The 25,920-nt window shown below is 42.9% G+C and overlaps 1 protein-coding gene across 4 annotated transcripts in view; it reads left to right on the top strand.

The window, feature by feature from the left end:
* Positions 1-25,920, top strand: part of REEP1 (receptor accessory protein 1) — a 110,825-nt gene that overhangs the window by 43,714 nt on the left and 41,191 nt on the right. For all 4 annotated transcript variants that reach the window (XM_053890917.1, XM_053890916.1, XM_053890915.1 and 1 more), the window contains exons 2-3: positions 9,653-9,725; positions 23,115-23,191. In XM_053890917.1, coding sequence (XP_053746892.1) covers positions 9,653-9,725; positions 23,115-23,191 — 150 coding nt within the window. The remainder of the gene's footprint in view (positions 1-9,652; positions 9,726-23,114; positions 23,192-25,920) is intronic.

The raw sequence follows: 25,920 nt of genomic DNA, 5'->3' as shown, positions 1-25,920 counted from the left end.
CGGGAAAGTAACCCCAGTGACCTCAGACACTTGTGGTGTGGATCAAGTGAGCAAATAAGCAAATGAGATATTTGTGAGGGGCATAACCCCAGGAGGAGTTTTGTGTGTGTTAGTTCCAAATCTGGAGAGGAGGAGGGGGGTGGAACACACTGGGAAAGAAAGACTGCAGAGAGAGGTCAGCAGAATCACATGCTGTGGTCCAAAAGAGGCTTGTTTGTGTTCTGATCTTGGCAGAGGTTGAGGGAGAGAACCTCGTTTGTGTGAAAAGTTTGTGCATTTGGAACCCTGTAAGTTATACTGTCACCTGTGTCAATAAATATATAATACAGTGCCAGGGTCGAATTGTCTTGGGCAAGAAATCAGGCGATATTCTCTCCCTCTTTCTCTCTTTCTCTGATCCTCATTCATTCATTCATTCATTCATTCATTCAGGGATCATGGCAGACCCTGAGCCATGCATTGCAGTCAAGTTAATAAAGCAACAAATCTTGGGCAGTGGAGTCAGATAGACCTGGGTTCGAGTCTGGCCTCCTCCCCTAACTAATGTTAAACTCAGTTACTTAATTTCCCTAAACCCCAGATTCCCCATCTGCAATACAAGGACAATGATAATAGTTGTCTCACAGGGTTATATAAAATTAAAGTAATAATGCTTATAATGAGGTTTGCACAGTTCTTGGCACATAATGGGCATTTAATAAATAAATAGTTGTTTATACATCTTAATCATATAACTGTCAAGGAGCCAAAATGCAAATGGGCCGGTTCTGCTGTTTTCATTGTTTCTCCTCTATCCTTTTAGAAGGTCACAGTGGGTAAGCAGAAGTAGAGGCCCAAGGGTTAGGATTCATGGCAGCCATTTCCCAGGTGGTTCACTGTGCCGTTGGGAACCCAGAGCTGTGTGCCCAGCCTGAGCAACTCTGCCCAGGTAAGCTTCTGGATTACTGCTGTGAGGATGTTCCCTGCAGCAGCATGGTAAAGATCAGGCTGGCTCAGCTGTATTTAGAACCCAGGTCCATGGCGCATCTTTCAGGACTAGAGTATCAACAGGCCCTGGAGGTGCATTATGGTTTTTGCGAGTCCTTGTTTCATTACATATGGACCCTCTGCTGTCAGGAAGTTGTCTCAGAGCTTGGAGGCATCAGTTGGTTTTATCCATTTTTGGAGACACACACATACACTTACACTCACACTTAAGAGTGTGGATTCCTCCAAATGCTTTTTTTTATTTTTATTTTTATTTTTTTTAATTATTATTATTTTTTTCAAATGTTTTTTTTAAAGGTCGTGTTTATTGAGCTATAATTAGTAAAGGTCACTCTTTTTAGTGTGATTTTTCTTTTAATCTTGAGTTTGAATTCCAAGTTTAGATAAATGCAGTTTGTAACCACCACCACAATCAACATGCAGGATGGTTTCATCATTTCCCCAAATTCTTTCACTCTCCTTTGTAGTCAGTCCCTCCCACCCTTAGCCCCAACAACCACTGATCTATTTTTTTTTTTTTGTCTCTATAAATTTCCCTTTTTCAGAATAGCATGTAAATGGAATCATACAGCATGTTGACTCTTTAGTCTGGCCTTTTCATATAATGTAATGCATTTGAGACTCCAAGTGCTTTTGATTGCAGAAGGATTAGCAGTTCTGAGATCAGTGTGGAAAATCAATAACATTCCTGTATGCCATTAGTAACCAAAAGAAAATCTAACTTAAAAATTCACAATACCACCTAAAATCCCTGAAGTGCTTAGCAGTAAATAAAACAAAACATGTCCAAGATATTTATGGAAAAATTTATAACGTATCATGAAAAGACGTTGAAGAAAGCATGAGTAGATGGAAAGGATAATGTTCAAAAGGAGATACCCATTTAACATAAAGATGGTGTTTCTTCCTGAGTAAACCTACAAGTTCAGTGCAATTCCAACCAAAATCCAAATTAAGTTTTTCATGGAACTTGAGAAGCTGTCAGGAAATTCATATAGAAAAAAGCTGAGAATAGGCAAGACCATTTAAATAATATCAGAATTTATTATAAAGCTATGAGAATTAAGATACTGTGGTATAGGTGCATAGTTAGATGGTAGACCAGTAGAATGGAATAGAGAGCTGAAATAATACCTCTACACATTGGAAAACTTTATATGTGATGGATAGAACTCAAAACCAATGGGAAAGGATTCAGTAAATATTACTGGGACAATTGGAATCCATACAGAAAAGAATAAAATTGGATCCTGAACTTGCAGCATACATAAAGATAAATCCACATGAATTCAAACCTATAGTGAGGAAGCAAAAGTTAAACATATTTTGGGAAAAAATATGTGACCAGGATTTCCTTAGCAAGATACAAAAACAAACTATAAAAGATTGATATATTTGTCCATGTAAAATGTACTTATTTTTTTAAAGAGACTTTTAAAAGAAATGCTTATTTTTGAGAGAGAGAGAGAGAGAGCAGGAGTGGGGGAGGAAAGAGAGAAGGGGGGGAGAGAGAACCCCAAGCAGGCTCCACACTGAGCCTGCTCAATCCCATGACTGTGAGATCATGACCTAAGCTGAAATCAAGAGTCTGATGCTTAACCGGCTGAGCCACCCAGGCATCCCTGTCCATGTAAAATTTAAAACTTCTACAACAGAAGGTACTACAAACAAAGTTAAAATAGTTTTTTATTGGAGAAAAGTGTTTGTAATGAACATGTTCAAGGAAGGATTTATACTCAGAATTCACAAAGAAGTCCTAAATATCAGTAAGAAAAACATAACCTAATGAGGATGTAAATAGGCCAGTTAAGCAGGCCAAGTGGCCAATAGGCATAAGAGGCTGCTCACCCTCACTTGTAATTGGGGAAATACAAATTAAAACAAGCATGAGATACCATTTCACATCTATCAGACTGGCAAACAATTTTTTTAAGTTTGTTTGTTTGTTTGTTTATTTTGAGAGAGAGAGCAGGTGCAGGGAAGGGGCCGAGAGAGAGGGAGAGAGAGGGAATCTCAAGCAGGCTCCACACTGTCAGTGCAGAGACCAACATGGGGCTCAAACCCACAAACCGCGAGATCATGACCTGAGCTGAAACCAAGAGTCAGGCACTTAATCGACTGAGCCACCCAGGCACCCCCAGACTGGCAAAAAGTTGTAAATCTATATCAGTTTGGCAAGAATGGCTAGCATGGGAAGTCTTCTCCACTGCAGGGAGGAGTTGAAACTGGCAGAACCTCTCTGGTTGAGTGGATTTGCATTGTATGGTAGAAGGTGCTGTACCCCATGACTCACACTGCACAGGAGATGTGTATTAGAATGGTCATTACAGCCCTGTTTCAAATAGTAAAAAATTGGAAAGAACCTAAATATGCATAAATAAATGCATATTTATATATAGATAAACAAATTGTGATATATTCACATGGTGAAATACCATTTGGTGGTTTCAAATGGTCTAGAAAGACATGTATCAACATAGATCAAATTTCAAAAACACAAAGTTGAATTTAAAAACTTATGTCACGGGCACCTGGGTGGCTCAGTAAGTTGAGCATCTGACTCTTGATTTCTGCTCAGGTCATGATCCCAGAGTTGTGGGATTGAGCCCCTTGCTGAGCATGGACCATGCTTGAGATTCTCTCTCTCTCCTTCTGCCCCTATCCCCTGCTTGTGCTGTCTTTCTCTTTCTCAAAAATAAATAAATAACATATTTCAGTGGGATACATGGGGTGTAATTCCATATATATAATGTTTAAGCAGTTATAATTTTTTTTTTGCATGGCTTATGTAGTTAATAAAAACATAGTGAGAATGATAAACACCAAATTCAAGATCGTGGTTATTTTGGGGAGGGAGGGAATGGAATGCATCAGGAAAGAATATATAGGAAACTTCAAATATATGCCATGTCTTAAAGTTTTTTCGTATTAAGAATTATGGTATACTTACTCGAATGCCAATAGGAACTCAAAAACCAAGGAGTATCCTTCTATTAGCATAGACAGCAAAGTGGTCTTGGGGATTAATTCTCATAGAGAGTAATAAAAATTGATTCATAAGCTTTTAGGAAAAAACCTTCTGAGTAAAACTATTAGAAATTATTTATTTTTTTATTTTATTAAGAACAGAAAGCACAAAATGTAATCAATGTAAAATTTAATAGCAGGGTGCCTGGGTGGCTCAGTCCATTAAGCTGTGGACTTTGGCTCAGGTCATGATCACACAGTCAGTGAGTTTAAGCCCCGCATTGGGCTCTCTGCTGACAGCTCAGAGCCTGGAACCTGCTTCGGATTCTGTGTGTGTCTCTCTCTCTCAAAAGCTGAATAAACATTAAAAAGATTTAAAAAAAAATTTAATAGCCTTTTGATGTCCAAAAGAAACAGTGTACCTTCATGATTTGGAAGACCTTTTGTGCAAATTCATTTTTTTGGATATGGGACCCTGCTTTTAAAAATTATAAAATATCCACATATAAAAAGTGCATAGAATATATGTGTACATTTTCATATACATTTGTAATTACAAAGCAGAACTCTGCATAACTACTGTGCAGGTCTAGAAATTCAGCATTCCAGAAGCCTGTGTGTGGTGTACTATTCCTTAAATTCAATTTGTTTTATCATAATATGAACAACCATACACTAGGCCTGTTATGTTTCTTATATTGAGAAATTAATTTTAGAAAAAAATGTCCTTAACATTGATTTTTAAATTTTCAACATAATTTGGCATTGGGAAATGTCAGTCCAACACTAGGATGTCTGAGAAGACTGTAGAAAATACTGTTTCGTGGTTTGCAGAAGTCTTGGCCAAGGTTAGCAACGGCCTGTCCCACAGCTTGTACTTGAGCTCCAGGCCAGCAATTGCTCCCCTGCAAGCTCCCGGAATGGTAAGCACTCCTCCTTGGTAACTGTAACTGGCATCATAGTTACGGTTTATGCATGTGAGCAATACCTCTGTTCTCCTGGCCAGAGCTCCAGGAAGTTGATAAGTAGCTTCAGAGTTGTGTTTTCCCTGACACTGACTGATGGGATAGGTATGTGGTCTTTGCCATTTCGGGTAGCCCCTTCCTATCTGAGCATCTGCTGTCTTGCCTGGGATGCTGGGCTTCCCCCCTTACCCCCCAATCTTGGCACACACACACACACACAAAAACAAACGACAAAACAAAAATCAAACTCGGGCAGATTGTCCTTGATGACTGAGTGAAGAATCCATGGCCAAGGACTGGGAAACAGCACTCTAGACCAGGGTTTCTCCACTTTGGCACTTTGGACTCTTTGAGCTGGATCATTATTTGTTGGGGGGAGGGGTGTCCTTTGCATTGGAAGATATTTCGCAGCATCCCTGGCCTCCACCTGCTAGATGCCAGTAGCACTCTCTCAGTGTGACAACCAGAGTATTTCCAGACATTGTCCAGATGTCTGAGGAAACTAAATCACCTCTGGTGGGGAACCACTGCCTTGGAAGATGAGACTCATGGTCCCTTCTAGATACTACAGCTGTGGAAGTGGTGGGAGAGGCAGCCCTTGGATGAAGGCCCTTAACTTGGAGCAAGAGAAAGAATGCAAGGCCAAGATAGGAGAAATGAGTCAAGCAGATAAATAAATAGAGCCATTAAGTTAGGGGTAGGGGCTTCAGGGTAGCAGTAAATGACAGCAGCAAGAAGAGAGGGTAGGTGCAGGGCCCTGAGGCTGTGGGGTGTGGCGTGAGGTTCTGTTCAGTAACAACAGGAACGAAGGTGTTAGCCAGAACCTGGTCTCCTCTCCAGAGGGAGGCGCTGAAGCCCCCCACCTTCCCTCTGCTGGGGCCAGCCTTGAATACCTGGAGCACTTTAAATCCTCCTAAGTATTTTACTGCTTTCCTCCTGACCTTGTGGGGAGAGTAACATGAATTTGCCAAGTGGGTTAAGCTCCTTGGAGCAAGATCGCAATTCTTTTATCTTTATTCACTTAACAGACATTTATCAAGCACCCACTTGGGCAGGGGCTGCGCCAGGCAATAGGAACCCAACTAATCAGACCAGACCTGCATATTCTGGTTGGGGAGACAACTCAGCCAGGACAGGCAACCCGGGGAGAAGAAATAAGGCGGGCCCCATAGTCAGGCTTCCCAGGTCCACATCCCACCTCTGCTCCTGGCTGTTCTGTCTCCTTAGGTCTCAGTGTCCTTGTCTGTAAAATGGAGAATTCTTGACCCGAATGGGTGTTCAGAGGATGAAGTGAGAGAATGTGTACAGCCTGTAGAGCAGTGCCTGGCATTAGTGAGCACTCAGCAATATTAATATCATTATCAACATTGATTTACTATGTTTATTATTATTTATTATATTGATTTGTTATTGTTATTATTATACTACAGCATAAAAGGCTGTAATAGAGTGCCAAGAATGTTCTGAGAGGCAAGTGACCAAAGGTACACAGAAGTGGCTTTTTTGAGATGGGTCTTAAAGGATTAGTCGGACTTTATCAGGAAAAAAGAAGTTGGGGAGTTGTGGAAAGGTCACGCACTGAGATGCGGGCAGGAAGTCACAGATTGGGAGCAAGTGAGCATGGCTTATAGGGTAGAGCTGCTGGCTGTGACATCCGGAGGCTGAGGCTGGGAAGGAAGGTGGGGGGCGGGGGGAGTGTTGCGCTGGAGAAGGGACTTGATCTGAATGGACATTAAGTGGCAAAACCCTTTGGCTTGGATCTGCTTCATTTGTTATTTCTTTTCTCCAGAAGAGATTTGGGAGAAGTTGCCATTTTTTAAATAATTTTTAAAAATTTATTTATTTTGGGGTGGGGGACAAGTGGGGGGACAGGCAGAGAGAGAGGGAGAGAGAATCCCAAGCACTGTCAGCGCGGAGCCCAACGCAGGGCTCGAACTCACGAACCGTGACATCATGACCTCAGCTACAATTCAGAGTTAGATGCTTAACTGACTGAGCCACCCAGGCACCCCAGAACTTGCCGTTTTAATCTCATTCTTCTTTCCTGAGCAGTGAAGAGCTAGGTGTTTCCCACTACCTGCTGGCATAATTGAAGCTTTGGAGGCTGGAAAACAAATTTGTCTTGTGGTCCCTGTGCCGTCAAACATGGGGTGGGGTAGCACGCAGGGGAACACTGGCCACCATGTCACAGCAGGGGTTCAGCAGATGGAGCACAGCCTCTCTTGTCTGGGTGCCCTTGAGGCTTTCCAGTTTTGTGACCACTCAGATGGTGTCAGTGTCTCCACTCTACTTGCTGGGGTTCACAGAGGAACAAATCAATAAGCTGGCCCTGGGTCATGATGTGTTTTCCACCTCTCTCATTTCTGAAGCTCACATGCTGCCTCAAGGCAGGGGCTGGAAGCCATCCTGGCAGACGTGGCTAATAACCAGGGCATCTGTGCCAAAGGAGCGGTGTGTTTATTTCTCCGGAACCTGTGGCACTGTGCCTGAGGCTTTGCTGAATCAGCCTGGTGCCGTCTGGCTTCCCCGCTGGATGCTGAGACCTCAGTCCCAAGGTCACAATTGTGCCCTGGATGGCTCTGGCTTTCACTTCCCCACTCTTGAAACTTCACACAGTGAATGGGTACTTATTGAGCACCTGCCAGGCCCTGGGTTGGGGGGGGGGGTGCATTATGAATGAGACAGATACCATCCTGGGCTTTGGAAAACATATAGTCTTTTAGGAGAGACAGACATTGAAGAAACCATTACGGGTGGTTTGGATAAGGGGAAAGGCCTCACAAGAAACTAAGACTCCCTGACATCTGAGGATGCTTGGGAGGAGTGGGTGGGGAGACCTCCCTCACCAAGCTGGCTCGTTATTCAGCCCAGTGGACTCCCACAAGAGATATCCCCCTTGGCCTGCCCAGTGCCTTTGAAACTGTTGCCTTCTTTCTCTTTCTTAAAATTCCTTTCCTGCCTCCCCCAGTCCTTCATTCTCCCCTTCCTTTCAGACTACTCTGTTGTCCCCTTTGCTGGCTTCTCTTGCTCCCTACACATAATTCTGGCCTTCCCAAAGGATGGCCTGGCTCTCCAAAGCAGTAGGCAGTGGTGGTTAGAAGCCAGGCTTGGAGGAGGCCAACCTGGCTGGGTCCTAGCCCCTGATTTACTTCTTATGGTCCCACAACCTTAGAGAAGCAAGTGAGTGCCTACTCCATGTGTTGGTATCCTGTCTGTAAAAGAGGTTTTGTTTTTTGTTTTTTGTTTTTTAATCAAGGCAGTCTGAGGCCTGAGGTAATGCGTATAAAGCACTTAGTGCAAGGCCTATATGAGTCAAGATTACAAAGCCCTTTCTCTTTCAGCATCAGAAATGGACTCCGTTCCACTCACTTTCCGTTTTTCCCCGGAAACCTGATGAATGTGAAATGTGAAGGTGTTACCTGGCCACAGAGCTTTTAGTAAAATTGACCCCTGCTTGGTACATTGAATCTGGACTGGAATTTCTCTGTATGGCCTCTAAATACCTGATGAGGAAGCCATGGCTTTGGGCTTCCTGAGTGTGGTGTCTCCTTGCAGGGACCCTAGAGGCTCTCTATCTGTGGGGTTGTTAGAGGAGATGTTGGCTCATGTGGGGTCTGGGACCAGAGTGCCTCTGTTCCCAATCAGCTTACACCTGAATTGACACTTGGAGGTGTCTCAATATCCATTGAGAGCCATTGAGGTGCTGAGAACACATTGTGGAATGAAACAGATTCATTCTGTGGTCTGCAGGCACTTAGAGTTCGGGAGATGTTGTCCATCAAAGTGTCACAGATAGTAGTAAAAGAGCATTTTGATGTTGTGTACCTCATGTAGTAGGAGATTTGACCTAGTCGGTAAAGTTGGGGATATCTTCCGTGAGGAAGTCATGATAGAGCCAGGATCTGATAGATGAACAGGCATTAACAAGCAAAGAAGGGAAAGGGAAGATTCCAGAAAGCGAGAACAGCACAGGCAGAGGCTTTGAGAGGGGATGCTGCTAGGTGGTGGAGCTATGCCATGCAGGTCCTTAGGGGCAGGGGTGAGAGGGTGAGAGTCAAATTATTCAATGACCCCCTGCAGCCCTGGCCAGGGATCAGTGGGAGCTGATACCCAAGCGGTTGTGCTGGTCTCACTTTTCCTTCCTCTTATTAAGAGCAGTGAGAAGCAGGTTAATGCAGGGTGGGGATGTGTGTATTGGGAAAGAGGGGTTGGCTTGATTGGATTTACGATTTGAAAAGCTGATTCTGGCTGCAGGATGTGGGAATCAAGCGTGAGGGGAGTGAAATTTGAAGGAACTTTAAGTGAAAAGTTTATTTTAGAGGAGGAAGCCCAAGGTATGGGTGGGCTTTATAGAGCAGCAGTGGGGATTAGCAGGAGAGGAGAGTTTGACCTTTAATTTCAGGGGTCATGGCTGCTCAACTTGGCTTCCCACACCCACTCTCACCCCCGGTTTTGGCTTCCATGACCCTGGATCACTCTTTCATGTTGCCAAATCACAGACTGAAGGAAGGTGGATGTGCCACTGAAGTAGAAGACAGAGGTTCCAAGCACATCCCAGCTAGGGGAGGAAACCTGTAGGGCATTCATAAAACTAGATCAAGCCTCTCAGCAGCATTTTCTGGAGCATGGAGAAGTGTTTTTGGCATTGTAGACAGACCTTTTCCATCAAATAGGATGAATGAAAATGACATTTCTCTTTTCTCTCTCTCTCTCTTTCTCTGTCTTCCCTCCAGGCTTATATTTGGCACCCTTTACCCTGCGTATTATTCCTACAAGGCTGTGAAATCAAAGGACATTAAAGAATACGTAAGTAGCTCTTATTGGTGGGGGCCTGATGGTTGCGGGGAAGCTGGATGTGAAGTGTTGAGAGAAGCAGGATGCCCTATGCCCTCCTTGGTGCAGGCACTGAGAAGGGAATCCAGAATACTTAGAGGTTGGAGGACCATATTATTGCTGGGTGGCACCATCACAGCTCTAGATGTGCGGGGCACCTCTAGGCAGGAGAATCATCAGACTGCCCCTGCTCGACAAAGACCTACATGGGGTGGGTGATGAGGAAAGGGTACCCTATCCCATGGTAGCACAGAAACCCAGGTCAAAGTACAAAGCATGTGGATTTGGGCATCAGGAGTCTGAAGTCAAGTTCTGGCTCTGTCATTTGATTGATGCAATGCTGGACAGGAAACCTAACTTCCAAGAGCCTTGGATCCTAATCTGAGGGGTGGATATCAACAATCCCGGCCCCTGGCATTGCGAGGGACAAAGGGTCTTTGTTCTCCCTCTTTTACTCAGCTGTCATTTTGGAAGTTTGGCACAGGTAAAGAAATAAAGCATATTTGAAAGTCACTTTCTTTCTCAGATTTTCCAGGGTGCCTTTATGATGAAATCAGCCACCTCCAGATCAACTGCTACCAGAACTTCCCCCCCACCCCCGCCCCGTTCCCTCAGTTTCCCAGAACTGCTGGCCTGGGCTTGCATCTGCTATGAAGCAGGGGGTCTAGATAGGGGTGTGTTCTCTGGAGACTGGGTCCCTGGTATATTCGAGGGAATCTCGAGTGTGAACTATAAATAGGTGCCAGGTTACAAGCACAGAACCTCATGATTCGAGATTGGCTTGGCACAGGGGTAAAACACAAGGCAGCCTTTCCAAGAGAGAGCCTTGTCTCTCTCTTCCTTTCAGCCTGGGGTGCGGGAAAGCTGAGCCCGGAAAGGAGGCGTAATCGGGGCCACCGTGATGCGGGGTCTGATCCTCTACTTTGCAGGGGCAGAAACTCAATTCTGTCAACTCATCTGGGGGAAGCTCAGACGCCGGTAAATTGTTTTGCTCTGACCAAACTCACAGGAGCCTGGTTTATGACTAAAATGGCAATTCATTAATTTGGAGTGAAAAATATCACTGACGAGCTGAGCAGCTGTTTGCGTTGGCTGGCGAGCACGAGCTTTTCCCAGGAGGGAAAACCTGAGAGTTAAGATTAGAAAGTTTCTTGGTAAAAATGGCATCGAGACAGAGGAGCCGCGTGGTATTAGGAGAGACCCGTCTGCTTTCCCTGCACTCGTTCACACGCACTCACACTCTCACTCCCTCTCACTTGCTCTCACATGTGCTCTCACTCTCACACTCACACACACTTACATGCTCCCCAACATGTTCTCGCGTTCTCATGTGCTCTCACATACACTCATGTGCTCTCACACATGTTCTCTCACTCTCACACACCCACACACACCCCTCACACCCCACACTCTCACATGCACTCTCACACACATTCACACTCACCATTACACTCACCTCTTTTCCTCCTTTTGACCACTAAGCCCATTTATCCAAGAAAGAAACCTGGAATTGCTTCCAACTTCCCCCTCCCCCTCACCACCCAGCCCTGTACACACACCTGGTTCGAGACAGCATCCCTCGTCCCTGCCCCCCTAATGATCCTTCAACCAGGCCTCTCCTCCTGTGCTGCCACTCTCTTAAATGCACTTCTCTTCGTGTTTTCCCTGGCGTGTTACAGTAGCCCACTGTATTAGTTTTTTATTGCCACTGTAACAAATTACTGGAATGCAGGGCCCTAGAACAACACAAAGGTATTGTCTTCCAGTGCTAGAAGTCCGAAGTGTCATGGGTCTCACTGTGTTCAAATCAAGCAGGGCTATCTTCCCTCTGGAGACTTTTTTTTTTTTAACATTTTTATTTTTATTTTTGAGACAGGGAGAGACAGAGCATGAACAGGGAAGGGTCAGAGAGAGAGAGGGAGACACAGAATCTGAAACAGGCTTCAGGCTCTGAGCTGTCAGCACAGAGCCCGACGCGGGGCTCGAACTCACGGACCGCGAGATCATGACCTGAGACGAAGTCGGCCGCTTAACCGACTGAGCCACCCAGGCGCCGCAGGAGACTTTAGGGGAGAGTCCATTTCCTCGTCTGTCCCAGTTCCTAGAGGCCAGCCGTGTCCCTTGGCTCGTGCCCCTTCCTCCATCTTCAGAGCCAGTGAGTAGCATCTCTGACCATTCTTCCATAGTCACATCTCACTGAGATGACAGCCAAGCTCACGTCACAGGAAGGCTCTGGTGAGGAATCTGCTGCCAATGTCACCACCAGGGACACTGGCTGCCAGCTATCTGTGCCTTGGGAACATTCCCTGAAGATTCAAAAATCCTAAATGCAAGTGTTTGATTTTTTTTCCTAAGCCTATATAACAGGCCTTGCCTCCCACAAACATCCTCGTACTGGGAGACTTTCACCAAATTCGAAGGCATTGGATGTTGGTAGAAAAAAACAAATATACATCTCCATGTCAGTTACCTCTTTGGCTGATCAACACCCACATTCACTCCTTTGCCCATATTTTGGCTTTAAAAAAAACTTTCCAACAAGAATGCTATATAATTTATGTCCTTGGCAAATCCAGATTTTTTTTTTTTTTTTACCTGAGTCCAGCACCAGATCCAGTATTTCTGGCAAAGCCTTCTCCTCAGACTCTGACCTTAATGTGCAGAACTCTAAAAATTAAATTAGCAAGTGAACCATCATTGACGTACCCCATATACTATATGAGGGAGAGAAAGAGAATGCATAAGAATAAAACTAGTTAAAATATTTAAGTCTATACATAACACAGAAAGGAAGAAAATATGGATAGAAGCTATCGTCCTTAGTCATGTAAGTAGTCATGAGTTCATAGGTGATATTATGTATTCTGCTAAAAGATAATTTTTTAAAGGCAAACTCATGACTCTTGTACAAAAATAAAGTTGACACACATTGAAAGTTTTACTTAACTTATTAATTAATAAGGGAACCAGTAAGGTGTTACAAAAATAAAAACAATTCAAAGGAGATGCCAAAGAACAGACGTTATATAAGCAGGCAGGAATGATTAAATGAATTTGTTAATAGATATTCAGCTGACTTTGGGGGAGTGTGGGGAGATCAGTTGTACCTCTATGGACAAAATCATTTGCGTTGTAGTCAGTTTTCTATAACTTACAATGTTTTAAATTAAAAAACAATTTTTATGTTTATTTATTTTTGAGAAAGAGACAGGGCATGAGCGGGGGAGGGGCAGAGAGAGGGAGACACAGAATCTGAAACAGGTTCCAGGCTCTGAGCTGTCAGCACAGAGCCCGACACAGGGCTCAAACCCACTAACTGTGAGATCATGACCTGAGCTGAAGTCAGACACTTAACAGACTGAGGCACCCAGGCGCCCCTACAACATTTAAAAATAGCTCAAAGATACTGAAAAACAAGACATGTAGAATCAACATAATTCAGAAGGGGGCTCTGGACAGCATCTAGCATTCTACAGGGTACCCATTCCAAAATCTTTCACCATTTTTCCTATTACTTCCTTTTTCTACCATTTAATCCATGTTCCCTTTGTCTTCAGTTAGAGCATTAGTGAGTGGGGTTCCTTATCCAGGGTGTGGCCTAAATCTTCATTCTTAGGGAATCTGAGGCCTTAGTAATCTTGCCTCTGTAAGGCCGTGGTAATGATCCACTGACTTTTACCTCTGAACAAGGCTGAACTCGCTTATATGAATGATCACACTCAGATTCCCCCCCAAGGTTCCTTAACTTCCATGCACCCTCCTTCCTGCCATGTTGTTTAGCGGCAACTCTGGTTCCCCTTGATAATCAGAATCAGTCACCCATGAAAGCCCATGAGTCGCTTTACTGTCTATTTCCTAGGGACATCGAAGTCCTGAAATGGCCAGGTAACAGTATAGTTTCTGCTTTCACTTCATTGGAAGCATTTGGTATCCCCAATGAAAGCATTCATCCCTCAGGTACCGTTAAGTATTAAAAAGCAGAACTCAGGGGCGCCTGGGTGGCTCAGTCGGTTGAGCGTCTGACTTCAGCTCAGGTCATGATCTCTCAGTCCGTGAGTTCGAGCCCCGCATCGGGCTCTGTGCTGAGGCTCAGAGCCTATGCTCAGAGCCTGGAGCCTGCTTCAGATTCTGTGTCTCCCTCTCTCTCTGACCCTCCCCCGTTCATGCTCTCTCTCTGTCTCAAAAATAAATAAACATTAAAAAAAAATTTAAAAGAAAAGCAGAACTCAGAGGTTTGAGGGCAAAAAGAAAAATGTGAATCCGTTAGACCAGTGATTCTCAAACTTCAGTGTGCATATGGAACGAACAGAGGGTTTTACTAAAATGCAGACGCTGATCCATTAGGTCTGGGGTGTGTCCTGAGATTCTGCATCTCTAATAAGTTCCTAGGTAGTTCCAGTGGTCCTGGTCCATGAGCCACAAATTGAGTTGCAAGGAGCTAGCAAAAGGCCCAATCATAAGAAACACCACTCTCATTTCCTTGGTCCCTGAACCTTTAGATTCTGGCTCAGCTGGGGAAGCCTGTGTTGGTTACCGGTTCATGGAAGAAACTGCATCTTCCCGGGCAGTGCATCAACCACACAGAATGCTCACTGTTCCCACCTGGTTCTCTTCCTGAACTCTCCCAAAGCTGTTGCAACACAATTCAAGGCCAGCTGCCTCAGGGCAATGGAGGCAGAGGGGTGGGGGGGAGGGGGGGCATGGTAAGATCAGAGACTTCCAAAAGGATCACCCTATTAACAGTCTTGGCTTTCTTTTGCTATAAAAGAAGGTTCTTGGTTAGAAAGAGTGTGGGGTGGCACGCATCAAAATGAAAAGGACACTGAGTCCACAGCTTACTCTGTGGCTGCCAGAAACATGGGGGGGGGGGGGGGGGAAGCAAGTCCACATGCAGAATAAATGAATGTTCCAGAAAAGACTCTACTTTTTCTGTGAGGGAAGATGTCTGGTACGATGAGCCTGCTCCCAGGAGTCTGGCTGAGGCCATGAGATAGGGTACCATCATAGAGGTTTTTGCTGCTGCTGGCAGCTTGGTCTCTGAGCAGTGGTTGTGGTCAGGTCGGCCTTGGTGAGAGGGATTCCACATCGCTAAGCCCATCTGCTACCTCTGTCACTTCCCCATGGCCACTGGTTTATGAGCACATTGAACATGCCCTATCACCCTGAGGAAAGTGTCTTGCTGACATCCACAGGGCTTGTCATCTATCCTCTTGATTACCAAAAGCATCCTCTGCCATGGGGACCTTTTGGTGAGCATGAGCAAGAACCACAAATATCTAAATTCCGTGGGTCGATTCACATCATTCCTAAACCACTTCGACACCAATCGCTCAATCTTGTTCCTTCCGGGTACCTTACTATTTAGTCGATCCTTATCTGGTGTTTTAAAATGTACCTGGGATTTGTTGGGGCACCTGGATGGCTCAGTCGGATAAGCATCCGACTTCGGCTCAGGTCATGATCTTGAGGTCTGTGAGTTCGAGCCCCATGTCAGGCTCTGCTAACAGCCTGCTAACAGCTAACAGCGAATTCTGTGACTCCTTCTCTCTCTGCCCCTCCCCTGCTCATGCTCTGTCTCTCTCTGTCTCAAAAATAAATAAAGATTTTTTAAAAAATTTAAAAAATAATAAAAAAATAAAATGTACCTGGGATTTGTTTTCATCGGGTTAGGTAAGGCATGCAGACATAGAAGTGACTGTCATGAAGGAAGAAGTTCTTACCATTTCCCGGAAGTAGGAGGCCCAGCGTGCCATGGAGAGCCACATGGGGGAACACCAGGGTCTGTCAGGAGTCAGAGGGAGCCACACTCTTTATTTTGGTGTCTTTGGGAAAGCCAAGGCTAAGCAGTGTAAGCAGGTTTAGGATTGGCTAGTTTGAGTAATTTCAGTGGGTTCTGGAGTGATTAGGGCTGGGGAATATTGGCTCAATCTGTGAGAGCTCTGTGAAAGAGGGAGTATGGAGTATGGGGTCTGGACTGGTCAGTTTGCATATGAAAGATGTGCTCCAGGGCAAGTCCTTTGCTATCTCTAAGTCTTGGCTAGTCCTGGGAGGGGCGGTCCTTCCCCAGCCGGTGAAACTTCAGATGCCAGAGAATCAGGAATACAGAAAATAAGAAAATACAGTTAATATACCTGGTGGCAGTGTAAAGGCATCACCTCAGGACATTTCTCCTTCCAGGCTAAGTGCACTGTTCAAAGTTCTGCCTGCAGGGGACTGTCACTTTTGCTACTCTCTCCAGGTCACCCCTGACTGTACAGCTGTCTGCCGTGAGCTCATGCTAACAGATGGTGCAGAGTGATCTGTAAACCAGGCTCATATTTTTTCTTTCTCAGTCACAGGCATAGGTAATTCTCTGTGGGGCTGAAGCAAGGCTTGGATATGAAAGAGTGTGTGAAAGGCTCAAGAAATATTAGTGTGGCTGGTGTAGGGGACGGTCCAAAGATGAGGTGAGGCAAAAGTGGTGACTAAGCCTACTACCTCCCCAGCCCATGGGGGAGGCCTTTTGAAGGCTGCCAGGAGTCCTGGGAGGTAGGGTCTGATGAGCTGTGCGATCTCAGCCTGCCTTTGTGGTTCATGAAAAGTGTCTAGGCTCTGCTTCCTACCCTCTTGCTATGGTCTAGAGTCTCAGCTCCTCACCTATCTCCTCACTCCTGAATCCTGCCCCTGACCAGTTGAGAGGGACTTCCCAGTCATGCTGTCAACGATCTATTCCTGAGTTGCTTCTGGACATTCCTTCTCAAATCAGCCTAGCTTCCTCTCTCTATTCTGGTGCTCTCTATTCTGGATGCTGGCCCACTCAGGCTTCCCCTCATCTTATAGTAAGTATTACATAGAATCCCTCAAACTTGGCAAGTTCTATTTCAAACCTTGGGGAAAAACAGCCATTACTTGGTTTCTCCGTGGCATGATGGGGAAAACCATTTCCTGGTAATTTATTTATGGTTTCCATCTCTGAGTCACATATTCCATTTACCCTGTTAGTCTCACTCAGCAAATCATTCTCAGACCCTTCTTTCTGCATGACAATATTTAAAGTGAAGGAGTGCATGATGGAAACTTCTTTAGGTTAACACTTCAAGCCTCCTCTTTGCCATGGCTCCCTCATCTTTGTCCATAGTTTCAACCTCCCTTCTGAGATTTGGTCTTATCCTTTATCAGGAGCCTGTTAGGCATTCTTCTTGAATGTCCTCTCAGACTCTCCTCAACATTATGCAGCTCAACTTCCTCCCTAAATTGCCTTTTTCTTTACTTTCTTGCTGGTGTGAGTGGCTCCATATCACACTATGCCTTAGCTTCAGCAAGCCCCTTTCCCCCTATGTATACCCAGCCATCCATTCAACAGGCACTCATGGGGAACATCTATTGCCTTGCAAGCTGTCTAATTTTGTCTCTTCTCCTCAAAAAGCCACCTAAACCAGTATTTACCAAAGTATATTCTTTCTTAACATATAAAAACCATCCTTTCTTGGGGCATCTGGGTGGCTTAGTCAGTTAAGCATCTGACTTTGGCTCAGGTTATGATCTCACAGTTCTTGAGTTCGAGCCCCATATTGGGTGAGCTTGAGTCCTGCTTCCAGTGAGCACAAGCCCTGTTTCAGGTGACCCCCACTTCTCTCTGTATCCCTCCTCTCTCTTTGCCCCTAATAGGATTCTCTCTCTCCCTCTACCTCTGCCCCTCAATCACTTGTACCCTCTCTCTCTCTCGAAACAAACAAACCAACAAAACCCATCGTTTCTTTCCCATTCACAAAGCGAACATTCTAATCGAGTCATTCAAAACATATCCCTGTAGTATCTACTATGTGCCAATAATGGTTTTAAGTACTAGAGATATACTGATGTACAAGAATAACTTGTCTCCACTCTTAGGGAGCTTACAATTTAGTAATAAAATCATAGAAATAAATAGGTACTTTCAAAGCAGACTGGTAAGTGTATGACAGGGAGCATGTATGACAGCGTGGGAGGAAGAAAGGAGGGGGTACTTACTCAAACTTTGGACACTTCCTTGAGAAAATGATATTTAGGCTGAGATCTGAGGGCTGAAATCTGTAGGCAAAAGAAGGTGCACTGTTCAGAGAACTGAAAGAGGTTCATTATAATTGGAGTGAAAATTTCAAGAAAGTATTGGGGTGGAAGGGAGCTTTTTATGGAAATAATGAGGGTTTCATTTATGCAAGAACTTGTAAACCAATTTAAGAACAACAACAGTAGTCTTAACAACAGTATGGCACTGTTGAAGACTTTAAAGTAGGAAGGAGAATCTCATTTGGATTTAAGAAGATCATTCTCACTGGAATATGGAGGATAGATTAGTAGATTTGATTAAAGGTCAGATTAGGTCAGGGGTTTAGAGACCAAGAAAAAGGCTGTAGTTCTATTCTAGATAGGAGATATTGGTGGTCTGAAGTAAGCAAATGGCAAAGGGGATGGAGAGAAGATAGATTCAACAGAAATAAAAGACAGGAAGTGACAGAACTTGATGACTGATTGTCTGTATTAGGTGAGGAATGCAGAGTTTTCCCAGGGAGATTGTCTTATTTAGAGTTAGAAGAGAATGTCTAGGACAAAGCCTTGTGGGCGAACTGGTGAACCTGAGAAGTAGCCAGAAAGTCAAGAGGGAAACCAGGACAGTTGTGGTGTTGGGGGAGCTTTTCAGGAAATGATAGCTTTGTATCCATCTGGAAGTCAAGCAAATTTAGTAAACAAACTGAAAAAGGGTCAGCTATACTCCCTTGAAGTATGTTATAAAGTGGGAACCCCAGTGAGAGCAGTATTAATTTAATGAATGTAGTGCACTAAGTGGAGGATGAGGAAGTAGACACTGCGAGTATAGATGACTCACTAGAGAAGTTTATAGCTAAGGGTTGTTTCAAGGAAAGGGATTTTTTATTGTTGTTATCATTGTCCTTTTTTTTAAAGTTTATTTGTTTTGAGAGAAAAAGAGAAAGTGGGGGCTGGGCAGAGAGAGATGGGAAGAGACAATCCCAAGCAGGCTCTGTACTGCCAGGGCACAGATCCAGGGCTTGAACTCACAAGTGGTGAGATCATGACTTGGGCTGAAATAAAGAGTTGGATGCTTAATCAACTGAGCCACCCAGGTGCCCCTCATTGTCCTTTGTTTTTAATTGAAGATATTAAAGCATGGTTTGAGTGCTAAGAAGAAAAAGACAATAGAGTGGGAAATCAGGCTCCTGGTTGTGTATCTGGATACCATTGTTGGGAATTCCTGGATCCTGGGCCCTAGCATGCCTTGAAATGTACAGTTGGAAAGACCTTCTTTGCCCCCTACTGACAGTTCTGTTCTGCTGCAGGTACTCTTGATAACATGTAGTCTCTGAGACAGTAGTTACTTTTGATGGATTAAACCAGGGTGGTTACCAGGGGACAGTCATTTTTCTGAATAAAGAAGACCTCTAAATAATCTCTTGAGCCACATGTTTCAGAATCACAATGACAATGTGCATTCACCAGAACTGCCTTTATTTTTGAAAGATATTTTTGCTGGGTATAGAATTCTAGGTTGATTTATTTTCTTTCAGCACTTTAAATATTTTATTTCTTCTGGTATTCATCATTTCCTATGAAAAGTCATCTATTGTTGTTCCCCTGTAGGTAGTATGTCTTTCCCCCCACCTCTTAAGATTTTCTTTCTTTTTCAGCAATTTTACTGTGATGTGCCTGGGTGTGGTTTTCTTTGTATTTATCTTGTTTGAGGTTTTCTGAACTCCCTGGTTCTTTGGATTTGCTATTTTTGATTGATTCTGGAGAATTCAGTCATTATTTCTTAAAATAATTCTTATGTCCTATTCTCTTTTTCCTCTGAAAATTCCTATCCCATATATGTTAGTTCTTGATGCTGTTCCATAGGTATTGAGCCTCTCTGTTTTTTCCAATCTATATTTTTGTCTTATTGACTTATTGTCTTGTACTCAAGTTCACAGATCCTTTCTTTTGTTGCATCCAGCCTGCTCTTGATTCTGTTCAGTAATTTTAAAAATTTCAAATATTCTGTTTTTCAGTTTTAGGGTATCATTTGGTTCTTTTTAAAGAGTTTCCTTCTTTCTCTTGAAATTCCTCATCTCTTCACTCATTGTATCTACTTTTTCCTATAGATTGTTTAACATATTTATATTTTTCAAGAAAAATAATATTGAATCCTACCTTGTCCTCCTAGGATAAGTGTCTTGTTAAGTGGTGACAGAAGAAAAATTTAGGTTTCATAAAAAAAGATTTGTTAATAAGTCGTTATGTATTTGTATATCTTTTTTGGTGAGGTGTTCAGATGTTTTGCCCAGTTTTTAATTGGGTTGTTTATTTTTTATGAGATTTTTATGAATTTAAGAGTTCTTTGTATTTTTGGATATGGGTTCTTTATCAGATATATGTATTGAAAATATTTTCTCCCATTTTGTGGCTTATCTTTTATCTTAACAGTGTCTTGCAGAGCAGAAGTTTTTAATTTTAATGAAGTCCAAATTATGAATTTTTTTCTTCCATGGTTCATGCTATTGCTGTTGTATTTGAAACCTCATTGCCAAGCCCAAGGTCACCTAGGTTTTCTTCTGTGTTATCTTCTAGAAGTTTTATAGTTTTGCATCTTCCTTTAGGCCTATGATACATTTGGAGTTAATTTTTGTGAAAGTTGTAAGACCAGTGCCTAGATTCATTCATTTATTTATTCACTCATTTTCTTATTCACTTACTAATTTACTTATCTTTTTATTTCGTGTGATGTCCAGTTGCTCTAGCACCATTTGGGGGAGAAAAAAAACACTATTCTTTCTCCATTGAATTGCCTGTGCTGCTATGTCAAAGATCGATTAACTATACTTATAGGGTCTATTTCTGGGCTCTCTATTATATTTCTCTATTCTAAAAATAGATCTATTTATCTATTCCTTTAGCAATAACACTGTCTTGATCATTGTAGCTTTACAGTAAGTCTTGAAGTCAGATAGTGTCAGGCCTACAACTTTGTTCTTCTTCAGTATTATGTTGGCTATTCTTGGTCTTTCACCTTTCCAGATAAACTTTAGAATCAGTTTGTTCACATCCACAAAAGTATTTGCTGGCATTTTGATTTAGATTCATTCAATCTATAGATTAATTGGGGAGGAACTGACATTTTGATAATATTGAGTCTTCCTGTCCCTGAACATAGAATATGTCTCCATTTATTTAGCTCTTCTTTGATTTCTTTCTTCAGAGTTTGTAGTTTTCTTCATATAGATCTTTTATACATTTTGTTAGATATATTCCCGAGAAATTCATTTTTTTGCTGCTAATGTAAATGATACTGTTTTTTTAACTTTCAAGTTCCATTTGTCCAGATGTTTAGGAATGCAATTGACTTTTATATATTAACCTTATATCCTGTAATCTTGCTATAAGGTTATGTTACATTCTTGTAAAGAATGTTGAGTTTTGTTCTAGTAGGTAGTTAAACTCATCTTGATCTTATGGCAGCTAAATTTTACATTTTATTGGGGCAAGGGTATTTCAGTTTTGTCCGTAGTCTTAGAGCTGATCTCTTAGTCCTGGGATGTAATGTTTCTTCCTAAGGTATGGCCTTTTAGATGTTTCAGTGGAAATTCTCAAATGTTTACGAAGTTCCTCTAACTTGGCAGGACTTGAACTCCAAACTCTGTTTCTACTACAGTGGGGTGAAATTAAATTTCTGCTCAACTTTTTCAGCTTTCCATCTTTGTTTTTTCTCAGAAACCTTGGAGTATTACCTGATTCTGTGCAATTCAGGGGCCAGGCAAATATTTAAAGGGAATTTATATGTGGAATTTGTGTCCTGCCCCCTTATAGCATCCCTGTATGTGATTTTTCCCTCTTAATTTCCAACATTTCTAGGGTCTCAAATTTCATTCTGCAGTTCCTCAGGCAAAAAGATAATGAGTTTCTTCCTGGGGCACCTGGATGACTCAGTCAGTTAAGCATCCACCTCTTGATTTTGGCTCAGCTGATGATTTCATGGTCATGGGAACTAGCCCTGTGTTCAGCTCTGCACTGGGTATGGAGCCTGCTTAACATTCTCTCTCTTCCTCTCCTTTTGCCCCTCCCCTGTTCATGCACATGTGCATGTCACTCTCTTTAAAAAAAAAAAAAAAGAAAAGAAAAGAAAAAGAAAAGGACTATGGGTTTCTTCTTGAGTTCTATCTGCCCCATGATTTGCCAGCTGGGGATTGTTCCCAGCCACATTAACATGGATCTATCCTGGTGTGGTTTCCTTATTTTAAGAGTTAAATCCCTTCCAGTTTCTGCCAGCTTTTGATAGTTTCCTAGTACCTTCAAACAGTTGTTTTTAAATATTTTGTTTAGGGGTGCCTGGGTGACTCATTCAGTTAAATACCCGACTTTGGTTCAGGTCATGATCTCACAGTTCATGAGTTTGAGCCCCACATCGGGCTCACTGGTATCAGCGCAGAGCCTGCTTCAGATCCTCTGTTCCCTTCATTCTCTGCCCCTCCTACACTTGTGCTCTCTCTCTCTCTTTCAAAAATAAGCAAACATTAAAAAAATTAAATATTTTGTTTAGAGTTTGTTATCATTGTTGGCAGGAAAGCTAGTCAAATACCTCACTCCACCATGACCAGAAACTAGAAGGAGAAGACTAAGGAATTTGGACTTAATTCTGCAGTCTGGAAGATTTTATGTTAGGGAGTAGTCTGATAAGTTTTTGGTTTTGGGAGATTAGTATAGAGGTTGTTTATAGGATGGGTTGGTGGGAGCGGGGGGGAAACCCTAAGACAAAGGAAGCAGTCGGAAGACTCTTGCAGTAGTTCAGGAGATAGGTGACAAAGACTTTACTGGGGGAGAGAGGCAGTTGAAATGGATAGAGATGTTCACGTGGGAGAGACTTTTTAAAAACGATCCAGTTTCTGTGAGGAGTTGTGAGACTTTTCCACAGGAAAGCTCTCTTAAGTGACCACCATTACATTCCAGAAAGTCTCATCTGGTTAAAGTTCTTTCCAAAGTGTGTCTCTCCAGTGTAAACTCTGGAGAGTTTACTAACCTGGTGTTAGTCTTGGAAAAAATGGCCTAACTGAATCCTGAGTCACTCCTGGTCTGCAGGTCCCCCTAGCTTACCTGAGGGCTACGGAAGGTCACCCAGAGACTACTTGGACCTGGAGCCCGGATCACTTGTGGAAAAAGTGTGTTTGCCTCCAGACCCAAGGCCTGGAGTGGAACTGGACACGGGCTATGGAAGAATAGGGAGAAGGGGTTACAAATGCTGGATATACTACCGGAACATACCTCATTGTCCACTTTTTCCTCTTCTTCTTGATGTTGGGCAGCTGGCTATTTAGCCCTGACATTTTCTACTAGCTTTGTTGCTTTCTCTTTCAACAGGTCAAATGGATGATGTACTGGATTATATTTGCACTTTTCACCACAGCAGAGACATTTACCGACATCTTCCTTTGTTGGTAAGTTACTCCAGGAACTGGGACTTTTCAAGGGAAGATGTTGCCTTGTGTCAGTGGAGAGATGGGAAAGGTCTGAAAGCAGTCTCAAACCTTACTTCAGAATAGAAAAGCAAGTGCAGGATGTTAACTGGGATAGTTTTAATAAATTAGTCTATAAAGTCTTCAAGTAAATATTTATTCAGTGACTTTATAAGAGCAGGTATTTTTCTTAAAATACAATGATATAATGATGGACAGAATAAGGAGTTCCTCAGTTAATGGAGTTAGTAAAGAAGCATTCAGATGTCAAAAAAAGGCAAAGAAAGCAGTATACAAAAGTTTCTCCTTACCTAATAAAACTGGGTTTCTCTCAAACACCATTCACTCTCACCATAACTACTATTTACAGCTGTATATACTTTTTAAATATTTATTTAAATATTTCTTTCTTTTTTAAACAATGATATTATAGTATATGTAACGGTTCTCACTTTGCTTATTAAATTTATTTTTTAAACACTTTCATATAAGCATAAATAGATCTACATATTTTTTCAATGGCCACATGGAATTTCATGGTATAGATGGACCATAATTTATTTAATCAATCCCCTTTGGATGAAAAAAAATTTCCCATTATAAACAATGCAGCTATTACAGCAATGGAGCAAGTAAAAATTGTAAGCTAGGTCTATGTACTGATATACTGTATCTTCTTAGGTGAGAGAGACTATGAATAATATATAGTATCTTACTTACATTGAAAGGGCCTGGGTTTCTCTGTACATATGTGAATATATATTAAAGGAGTTTGGAAATACCTATCAGTTAACCAGAGGTATTTTTGCAACTTGGAATCATGGGGTTAGTTTTGTATTTGCTGTTTTGCATAAATGTTATACCATGATCAGTTATCATCGGAGAAGATAGTAAAAATATTTCCATTTTGGAGAAAGTCCATACCCAAAAAGGAACAGTATGAATTTATTCTCCAGGATGTCACAGGCCAAGGGCCAGACCTGAACACTGTTTCTGTGAATCCTATTTGGTTTTGTTTTTTTAAGTTTATTTATTTATTCTCCAACACAACCTGAGCCAAAACCGAGAGTCAGATGCTTAACCAACTAAGCCACCCAGGCGTCCCCTGTGAATCCTATTTTGAATCAGTGGTCTTAATGACCTTAGTATATAGTTTCTTCCCTGAGGGATCCCAGCTTTCACTTCCACTGGGAGAAATAGATGTCTTAACCATTGTGGCCTCAAGCTGTAGGGAAGAAATGTGGATTACCTAATTTAACAAGTTTGTGCCATCCTGCACTGCCCTGCCCCCAGATAAATAACAGACTCAGGATGGGGCTGAGTCTCTGGGAGTGAAGAAAGAGCTCTGCTGAGCTATTTTTCATCTTCCCCAGGTCCAGGGGCTGGCAGTACGAGTCAGACCCCATATTGTTCAGAGCTGCATTGGGGAGGCTCCTGTGTCCCATGGAGATGAGAGCAACAGGCTAGGCCCAGTGAAGGACTGTATAGTCATTTAAGCATCATGGCTAGCACCTCATGGCTAAGTCTTCCCTCTTAACAATGTCCTGTGCCTGGTGCTGAGTGGCCTCCTGTCCTCCTATCCCTCCTCATGAACTTCAAGGGGGATAGTGTTAGTCTTACGAGCTCTTTCTCAGGGACATTGGCATTTCAGTCTCACTGCTTTTGACTAAGTGAAAATCCAGTCTAATGATGGATGTGCCCCTCCCTGGTAGCTGGACTATGTTTTTACCCATGGCCCCAGAACTTTAGAGTTTCATACCTAATAAATGCTTAGCAACTATTTCTGGAGTTGATTTGATTTTGATTTTGGGAAGTATATTAGCTTTCCATTGCTGCTGTAACAAACTGTCACAAATTTAGGAGCTTAAAGCAACAGAAATGTATCATTTCAGTTTCTATGAGTCAGAAGTCCAGGTAGAATCAACTAAGTCCTCTGCTTAGGGACTCACAAGGCCAAAATCGGTGTGGGCCAGTCTGGGCTCTTATCTGGAGACTTGGGGGGTAGAGTCTACTTCAGGCTCATTTTGATTGTTGGCGGAATTCAGTTCCTTGTGGCTGTAAGACTGAGGTCCCCATTTCCTTGGCGTGCCTCCTTTCGTCTTCAAGCCAACAATGGTGTGTCAAATCCTTTTCATGCTTCAAATCTCCGCCTTCTGCTACCAGCCAGAGGAAGGTCTCTGCTTTTGCTTTTAAGGGATCATGTTATTAGATTAGGCCTACCCCAATAACCCAATATAATTTCCCTATCTTAAAGTCAGCTGACTAATAATCTCAGTTACTTCTTCAGAATCCCTTTTACCATGTTAAGGGAACAAAGTCTGGGAGTAACATCAGAATGAGAAAGTCATAGGACCAAAATTCTGCCTACCACAGGAGGGCCTCTGATACCTGGTGTATTGGGCATGTGTGCACAGGTATGGGTAGAATCCCTCTCTTCCTGATCCACGTGGAGGCCTCATCTGGCCCATCTTAGTGGTAGCTGCCCAGGTGGCTTATGGGTGGGAAGTGAAGGTGTTGCCCATCTCCTGGCCCCCCTAGTGCTGCTTCTGCAGGGAAGAGGTTGGGAACCTTCCCTGCCGGCTTTATCCTACAGCCTGGTCATGCCCTCAGACTGCTTTCTCTTTTTCTGCCAACCTCCAGCCATTATAGGTCATAGTTGTCCTCCGGCAGAATCTTCCTAATCCTTCCTCCTTCTTGCTCTGGGAATGGCG

This window comes from Panthera pardus, unplaced genomic scaffold (assembly GCF_024362965.1).
Source record: "Panthera pardus isolate Hobbes unplaced genomic scaffold, ASM2436296v1 HiC_scaffold_26, whole genome shotgun sequence".
Classification (NCBI taxonomy): domain Eukaryota; kingdom Metazoa; phylum Chordata; class Mammalia; order Carnivora; family Felidae; genus Panthera; species Panthera pardus.
Note: the sequence above shows the minus strand (reverse complement) of the source record. Positions and strands in the feature narration are given on the sequence as shown.